The sequence below is a fragment of the Dreissena polymorpha genome, chromosome 4 (genome assembly GCF_020536995.1).
Source record: "Dreissena polymorpha isolate Duluth1 chromosome 4, UMN_Dpol_1.0, whole genome shotgun sequence".
Lineage (NCBI taxonomy): Eukaryota > Metazoa > Mollusca > Bivalvia > Myida > Dreissenidae > Dreissena > Dreissena polymorpha.
Genome location: NC_068358.1, coordinates 68,837,734 through 68,847,328, shown reverse-complemented (window position 1 = coordinate 68,847,328; position 9,595 = coordinate 68,837,734). Strand labels below are relative to the sequence as shown.

The window sequence follows — 9,595 nt, the reverse complement described above, 5'->3', positions numbered from 1 at the left end:
TTTCAAAATATAATGTTTCTTTAAAATGGCATTTAAATAATGGAATCTCCCATCCATCATTTTACGGAGATGTTTTGAAGCGTGTCCGCAAATTAAAATATGTTAAACCAAATGTTCATATTAAACTTTTCAATTTAATTAACTTGTTTTTATCAAAAGGATACGATGCTTATGTACTTAAAAACACGTGTTTGATGGTTTTCGATTCACTATATCTTTGTTCCCTTAAAATTTGGAATCATTAGTGATATTATAGGCATTTTTCACTGTTGAATAAAATTGTGTCATTGTGTCGTATGAACAAATCTGCATGAAAACTACATTATAGGCATTTTTCACTGTTTAATAAAATTGTGTCATTGTGTCGTATGAACAAATCTGCATGAAAACTACATTTGGACTCAAATCGTTCATCAAATCATTTCTGTCTTCAGTTGTCAAAACACCTATATACTGTTTGATTCCAATAATGTCGCTTTAATGGAATTACCATTTTTATTCATTTGCTTCTTAATATTAAATCACCTAAACTTGTTTTATTAGTAGCACAGCCCCATTAATATTTTTATTTAGTACTGCCCCTGGAATTTGTTCACGTCATTATGTCATTATGGATTTTTGTGACGTCATACGACCGACTTTCCCAGTTGTAATCTACATGCATAGGTCATTGGGTTTATAACGTTCCATTTTATTTATATTTTCTCTCTGATAGGCTTTTCTTGTTTGATTTAATTATTTTATTTTTTTTTTTTTTTTTTTTTTAGCAGTCACATAAACAACCAAGCTATGTAATATGGAATTTTTACACCCATTATTGCTGCTTCATCCTGTATTTGCGCGATGATTATCTGAGATATTAACTCCATGACACTATATTCTCAAATCTTTTTCTATAAAGAAGGAATGTAGTTGACAATTGATAATAGTTTTATTTGATCGTTCGTCAAAAAGTTGTAATTCTGTTACTCTTGTATCTTCAATGCAATTGAGTAATTAAATAGTAATTAAATTGAATGCGTTTTAATTCCCTTTTATTATTGTTTAATTTGAGTTACAATGCTATGACGTTAAATTTTATTTACACTTAAATGTATTATGAATATTGCTGGGCCAAGTGTGAGGTTGAGCGCTCTATAACCAGGTTTAAACCCCCAATGCTTTGCATTGACCGTTCCAAGGCGGTGACCCCAGCTTTATTCATATTTTGTGTTTATGTTGGTTTGTATTGTGCTGTATTGTGCTTTTTGTACTGTTTGGGCAATCGGTCACTTGCCTTAAATAAAGGACCAGCTAATTGTTTTTAATGAAAATTCAATACTGCTCAAGCAGCTGGAGTTTCACTTCTTTATATTGTACACATAATCCAGTATTGATTAATTAATACCCCAAAATTCTACCCACTTCACCGTCAAAACAATACCCTGATTCTCCACCATTATGTCACAGGACGCTGTTTACACTATGGTTGTAGTGGGTGTAATTATAAATAATCTCATGTTCTATTTCTATACTTTATTTTCAATCTACTCGAATAAACTCAATGTCCACATTACTTAATTTCTAATAAGTGTTACTCGCTTTTAGACGTCCTATTCTTAACCTTCCTAAACGCTCACTGATTATCATCTCCATCCCTAACTGCCTTCTCACAGCATTCTGACACACCCAGCGTTCCTTTTTTCCAATCAAATCTAATTATCTTAATAAGCATCTTTCAGTCATTAGCCATATGCATATCATCTGCATATTCAACTGTCACTCACAGCATTTTACAACACCTTTACCCCCTACTATTTCACACATGGTGTAACCGTCTACCTCTTAACCTGGTGGAACTATTTCTCTATAGGTGTGCCCGAATCCTCTTTGATGATTATCTAAGGGTCTCTGGTATTTAGCACATCAATATAATTAAAGACAACTTACATATTTACCAACATACATGAGAGATAAACTAATGTGCATCATAAAACATATTAAAATATACTTTCATATCTTGACCCTGGTTACACATTCTCCCTCTCTCACTAAATGTGCTGGGCAAATTAACAATACCAATGCACAATGAATAAACAAGAGCAATATATTGTGGACACTTTCACATTTTGGAACATTATCACTCATATTTCCTGCAGGCATTTTGAAATCTACATTTTTACTTTGACAAATAATCCAGTTTTGATTAATTAATACTGAAAAATTATACCCACTTCACCGTCAAAACGATACCCTGATTCTCCACCATTATGTCACAGGACGTTGTTTGCATTATGGTTGTAGTGGGTGTAATAATAATAAATCTCATGTTCTATTTCTATGCTTTATTTCCAATCTACTCAAATAAACTCAATGTCCACATTACTTAATTTCTAATAATTGTTACTTGCTTTTAGACATCCTATTCTTAACCTTCCTAAACGCTCACTGATTATCATCTCCATCCCTAACTGCCTTCTCACAGCATTCTGACACACCCCTAGTTCCTTTCCTCCAATCAAATCTAATTATCTTAATAAGCATCTTTCAGTCATTGGCCATATTCATATCATCTGCATATTCAACTGTCACTCACAGCATTTTACACGCGTTTACCCCCTACTATTTCACACATGTTGTAACCGTCTACCTCTTAACCTGGTGGAACTATTTCTCTATAGGTGTGCCCGAATCCTCTTTGATGATTATCTAAGGGTCTCTGGTATTAGCACCTCAATATAATTAAAGACAACTTACATATTTACCAACATACATGAGAGATAAACTAATGTGCATCATAAAACATATTAAAATATACTTTCATATCTTGACCCTGGTTACACATTCTCCCTCTCTCACTAAATGTGCTGGGCAAATTAACAATACCAATGCACAATGAATAAACAAGAGCAATATATTGTGGACACTTTCACATTTTGGAACATTATCACTCATATTTCCTCCAGGCATTTTAAAATCTACGTTTTTGCTTGTACAAATAATCCAGATTCAATTAATTAATACTCCAAAATTCTACCCACAATACCGTCAAAACGATACCCTGATTCTCCACCATTATGTCACAGGACGCTGTTTTCACTATGGTTGTAGTGGTTGTAATAATAATTAATCTCTTGGCCTATTTCTATACTTTATTTCAAATCTACTCAAATAAACTCAATGTCCACATTACTTAATTTCTTATAATTGTTACTCGCTTTTAGACATCCTATTCTTAACCCTCCTAAACCCTCACTGATTATCATCTCCATCCCTATCTCCATTCTCACAGCATTCTGACACACCCCTAGTTCCTTTCTTCCAATCAAATCTAATTATCTTAATAAGCATCTTTCAGTCATTGGCCATATTTATATCATTTGCATATCCAACTGTCACTCACAGCATTATTTTCGTATAGCCTTCAGCTTCACATGTATAAATTAGCATATCGTTCTAGCGACTCGCTCTTTACAGAACCGGTTTAACCGATTGAAAATCATTTAATTGAGCAAACCCTATGACGTCAACAACCACATTTCTCATAATCGTTTTAGCGCTCGAAGCGAAAACATCGTGCACGTTAATTCTATTCTTCTTTTGGACCACGTGTTCGGTTGGTAAGTCTTACTTGGTGATTTTTATTTTATATTGAGTGCGCTTTAGGACGCTGTCCAGAGCTTTGGTTTTGGGAATTGAAATGACCAGCACTCGTGGGGACGATGTCCTCAGACTATCCGACTCGTCGGATACTGAATTTTCTGGTTTCGACATTGTCGATACGCCATACGTTGCTCAAACAATTGATGTTTGTACAGACGATGTCTGTACCGAAAAACGACATAAAAGTCCGGTGAAAGGGAAAAAGATTGTAAAATCCTCTAAAAAATCCAAACCTGAAAGTAAAAAGAAACCTAAACCGGATTCGCAAAAGCCTTCATGTTCGAAAAGTAAAAAACAAACTATGGACTTAAATAATTTGTCTTCTGAAGACCTTTTGGTATTGAAACAAAAGCTTGGTTTAGTTGCCGAGCAATCTGACAGAAGACCATTTTATGACAGACCTAATATTCACGTCTCAATTGATAGAGATGACATTTCGGACAATGAACATATTTCGGATAATGAACACATTTCGGACAATGAACATGGCTCTAGTGTGGCAAGGAAAATTTGTAATGAACTTTTTTCCAATAGTGATTCTGACGAGGAATGGTCGCCTCCCAAAACCAAAGCAATGGAGAAGGGTCAACATATTGCTGATTCCCTTGCTAATATGATTAATTTAGCTTGTAGTACACCTTGTGACATTGAGGGAATTGTTTCTAAATATAAAATTCCTGGGAACCTTGACAAAGCCTGCCCTCCTATTGTTAATGCCGAGGTGTGGCGTATAATGGATAGAAAAGGCCATGCTTCAGATAAGGGGCTGCAAGATGTGCAGGCAATTTTGACTGCTGCTATGGTTCCCATTATCAAGCTGGCAGAAACAGTTAAAAAGTCAAATGTTAAAGTTCAATGCAAGGAATATATTGCAGATGCCCTTACTCTAATGGGTCAAGTGCAATACAATATTTCTGTTAAACGCAGATATGGTATTAGGCCACACCTGAATAAAAAGTATGCATCACTATGCAATGTTAGTATGCCAATCACTACCAAGTTGTTTGGAGATGATGTTACAAAAGACCTGAAAGCCTGTGACTCAATGTTTAATATAGGATCAGGAAAACCATGGTGGAAGTCAAAGACTCTACGTCCAACTCACAGGCCATACAGAGGCAGTTCCAATTATTCAAATTATGGTGGCGCTGGTGTAGGCCGTTTCCAACCATACCCACAGAGAGGCGGGCGACCTTTTCGAAGGGGTCTCTCAGGTGGCAGTTTTCGAGGACGAGGTGGATACGGCCAATCCCCAAGTGGAAAATAGATCGATGGTAGGTAAGACACAGTTCTTTATTGATTCATGGAGAAGATTAACCTCAGATAAATGGGTTTTAGATACTGTCAGTGGTTACAGGATTGTTTTTGATAAACAACCTATTCAAAAAAGAGTGCCTTTGGAAATTCCCTTTATAAGTGAACAGCGTAAGATTGTGGAGGAAGAAATTAAGACCTTGATAGAAATAGGTGCCATTGTTGAAACTATACACGAACCAAATGAGTTTATTTCAACACTGTTTATTGTTCCAAAACCGAACGGGAAATATCGACCTGTTATAAATTTAAAGTTTTTAAATGAGTTTGTTCAATACAATCATTTTAAACAAGAAACCTTTAAGGTGGTTCTTGATTTATTGCAAAAAGATGATTTTTTGACTTCTGTTGATATGGAGCAAGCTTATTTTCATATACCAATACATGCGGAAAGTCAAAAGTTTTTGAAATTTTATTGGAATGGCCATTTATATAAATTTGTGTGTTTGTGTTTTGGTTTAGCATCGGCACCATATGTGTTAACTAAAGTGTTGAAACCAGTCTTTTCATATTTTCGTCAGATTGGGATACGCTGTTCGTACTATATTGATGACTCTTTAACAATGAATAAAGACAAAGAGATTTGCAAAAACAATACTGATACAGTTGTCCATATTCTTACATCACTGGGATTTTCTATCAATGACAAGAAATCTGTTTTAGTTCCCACACAAAGAATAGTGTTTTTTGGGTTTGTAATTGACACTGTACTTTTCAGAGTATTTTTAACAGAAGAAAAGTTGGAGAAAATACGTAAACAAGCTGAAAAGTTGTTAAAAACAAAATTAGTTGTTGTAAGACATTTAGTGTCTTTTATTGGGTTGTTAGTTAATGCATTTAATGCAGTGTTAGAAGCGCCTTTACATTATAGATCTTTAGAAAGAGACAAGCTTACTGGCTTGTGTTCAGACTCAAACTTTGACAATAGTATTCAGTTGTCAATATCATCCAGAAATGACATTATCTGGTGGCTTAACAATGTGCGAGACAAAAATGGTAAAAGCATAAACAGTGCCCCAGATAATTATTTGGGAAATAGGGTTTTCACCCATTGATTTTGAAAATTAGGGTGATTTCATTTTTGAAAAAATTGAAATGAGTAATACAAATGTATACATTAAAATCATTGCTGCTTTACTTCTGTTGAAGCTGCTCATTTGTATTGATTCAACAAAACTTAAACTATCATACTTAACTGATTCGGCACTTATTGGCACTTGCTTACTTGGTTCGGAAAAGTTTCCGATCGACTTATATTTTGGCGCAACAATCACGGACGTCTTTCGACCCCTCTTAGACATTTTTATTTCGCATCGTAATAAAAAAGTTTGCGATCCACTGATATTTTGGCGCAACAATTGCGGACGTCTTTCGACCCCCCTTAGACATTTTTATTTCGCATCGTAATAGAAACTGAAATTACAGACGCTTTACAAATTCATGCACAATGAGCGACGGATTAAGTCAGATTGAAAACGCATGTATGTCGTCGTATAATTTGGTCAGGCGCTTAATTTACGTGAAATCTAGTCCGCAGAGCGTTTGAGTAACCTTGATTAGTTTCCTGCACCGTTATCCAGGTGCTTGCTGAATGAAAGCCTCGTCGCGTTACGAGAATAATTCCAAAAAGAAAATACCGAAAGGCAAAGCATTTTCGATCAAAGGTATTGTATCGTAGTTACGCATCAAATTTGAAGAATTTGCGTTAAAGTCAAATTGGTTGCGTTTTCAATACGCATGATATTGTATTTCTTTGCGTTTTTAAACATTTTAATAGGGTGAAAGACGCAGATACGCAGCTTATCTGGGGCACTGGCATAAAACCAAAACTCATTTCTTGTCATTGCAAGACTGATGCTTCTCTTCAAGGATGGGGTGGTGTGAATACCCAAAATAATAAATATGCTAATGGCAGATGGACGACAAATGAAATGCAATTATCCATAAATATTTTGGAACTGATGGCAATTTTTAATGTCTTGCAATCCCTTTATTCAGACTATTGTAATGAACATATTGAAATCCAATCAGATAATGTAACCGCCATCAAGTATATTAATGATATGGGTGGAATGACATGCAGTGTTATAGACTCTATAGCCAGGGATGTATGGTATTGGTGTATTAAAAGGGACATATTTATTACAGCCGTTCATATACCAGGTGTCAAAAATGTTGAAGCTGATTTTTATTCCAGAAATTTTTCTGATTCATCAGAATGGATGTTAAAGAAACAGGTTTTTGAAAGAATTTGCTGTCAGTTTTTTACACCGTTGATTGATCTATTTGCATCAAGGTTAAACAAGCAAACCGAGCTATTTGTGTCATGGTTTCAAGAGCCAGGTGCAATATTTGCTAATGCTTTTCATATGTCATGGCATGATACTAAACCATATATTTTTCCACCGTTTTCATTAGTAGGGAAGGTAATCTGCAAAATTAAAGAAGATGCTGTGGACAGAGCAATTGTTATATTTCCTTTATGGCGGACACAACCTTGGTTTCCTTGTTTAATGGAAATTATTTCTGATTTTCCGGTCAGACTTCCAAGACATCGAGACATCCTGACATTACCACGCAATGGACAAGTTCACCCGTTGTCAAAGAGACTCGACTTGGTCGCGGCAGTTGTATCGGGGAGGCCCTCCGTTGTAGAGGACTTTCATCAGAGACTACAACCATCATCTTGGCTGCCTGGAGAAGAGGAACTCTCAAACAGTATGATTCTGCATGGCGGAAGTGGATGTCTTGGTGTATGTGCAGGGAAACTTCTCCCTTTAACTCATCTGAAGTAACTGTACTTCAATACTTGGAGCATTTAAGGTCTATTAACAAGTCATACTCTGTGTTGAACACTCATAAATCAATGTTAATGCAAACATTACCCTTTTTTGGAAATAAGTGGTGTAAAGACTGTTTTTTAATTCAGAAATTTATGAAGGGAGTTTTTCATTCTCGTCCTCCAGTACCTAGATACCAGTTTGTGTGGGATGTTACTCTTGTATTGAATTTTTTAAAGTCTTTGAATCCATTGTGTAATTTATCATTAAAAATGTTAACATTTAAAGTGGTTGCACTTTTGGCATTAGGAAATGCACCTAGAGCTCAAACTTTGATTTCTATGGATTTGTCTTGTATGAAAAAAGAAGGGGCTGTGCTTATTTGTGTGTTTCCTAATTTATTGAAAACTACCAAGTTAGGTAGACCTTATGTTATGAAGATTGAACATTTTAAGGATGAAAAATTATGCATTTTGCATTCTTTGTTGTTTTATATTAGAGTTACGAAACCACTTAGGAAATCTTCAAAATTGTTCATTTCTTATGTGACTTATAAAGCAGTTACATCTAGTACTATTGCTAGATGGCTAAAGAGTGTGTTGGACCTTTCAGGTATAAACACTGATTATTTTAAAGCACATTCATTTCGAAGTGCCTCTACATCAGCTGCATATGCAAAAGGTTGTAGACTTAAAGACATCTTAAGTACAGCTGATTGGACATCAGATAAGAATTTTAAAAAGTTCTATTTGAGGGAGTCTGTGGATTCAAAAAGTTTTGTAAACAGCGTGTTTTCAAAGTAACGTTTAATTAAATATTAGGACGGGATTTTTCTCTGTTTATGAATACTTCATCATTATGACATTGTTACAGTAATGTCAATAATTGTGGTTGTTAGGCTACATATGTTCATTTTCTTATTGAATTTGTTGATATTTACATGTATCCTACAAATTTGATATTCAATGAAATTTGGGAAAATAAATGTATTTTTCCTGCATATGGTATTGCTCAGTGTTGGTTTTGATTTGTTCTTTTTTAAACTGAGTATATGTTCTAATTGTTATTTATGCAGGCGTTTTTTGTCTTTAAAGATGCTAATTTATACATGTGAAGCTGAAGGCTATACGAAAATAATGTCCCCTCATCCAAGCTTTAGTGAGGGATGAAGGGGCATTATTGGAGTATAGCCGGAGGCTGAGCATGTATAAACCCAACCCTTTTTCATATTTTATGAAGATTGTTTTTTAATCCCATATGTATTGGATTCCCTCCCATGATACGGGTATTCACAAAAAACGCCTAGCTTTAAACTTATGAGAAATGTGGTTGTTGACGTCATAGGGTTCGCTCAATTAAATGATTTTCAATCGGTTAAACCGGTTCTGTAAAGAGCGAGTCGCTAGAACGATATGCTAATTTATACATGCTCAGCCTCCGGCTATACTCCAATAATGCCCCTTCATCCCTCACTAAAGCTTGGATGAGGGGACATTTTACAACACCTTTACTCCCTACTATTTCACACATGTAACCATCTACCTCTTAACCTGGTGGAACTATTTCTCTATAGGTGTGCCTGAATCCTCTTTGATGATTATCTAAGGGTCTCTGGTATTTAGCACATCAATATAATTAAAGACAACTTACACATTTACCAATATACATGAGAGATAAACTAATGTGCATCATAAAACATATTAAAATATACTTTCATAACTTGACCCTGGTTACACATTCTTCCTCTCTCACTAAATGTGCTGGGCAAATTAACAATACCAATGCACAATGAATAAACAAGAGCAATATATTGTGGACACTTTCACATTTTTGAACATTATCACTCATATTTCCTGCAG

General features: G+C 35.1%; 1 protein-coding gene across 2 annotated transcripts; it reads left to right on the top strand.

Moving 5' to 3' along the window:
• Window positions 1-3,550: 3,550 nt before the first annotated feature.
• Window positions 3,551-8,707, top strand: LOC127879522 (uncharacterized). 2 transcript variants are annotated; one of them, XM_052426417.1, is made up of 3 exons: window positions 3,551-3,599; window positions 4,701-4,916; window positions 7,499-8,707. In XM_052426417.1, the coding sequence occupies exons 2-3, from the start codon at window positions 4,914-4,916 to the stop codon at window positions 8,537-8,539; spliced, it is 1,044 nt and encodes a 347-aa protein (XP_052282377.1). In that variant the 5' UTR covers window positions 3,551-3,599; window positions 4,701-4,913; the 3' UTR covers window positions 8,540-8,707. The 2 variants fall into 2 exon arrangements, 1 of the variants encoding a protein (XP_052282377.1); XR_008049136.1 differs by lacking the exon at window positions 3,551-3,599 and having other exon boundaries at window positions 4,403-4,920; window positions 7,499-7,537.
• The last annotated feature ends 888 nt before the right edge of the window (window positions 8,708-9,595 follow it).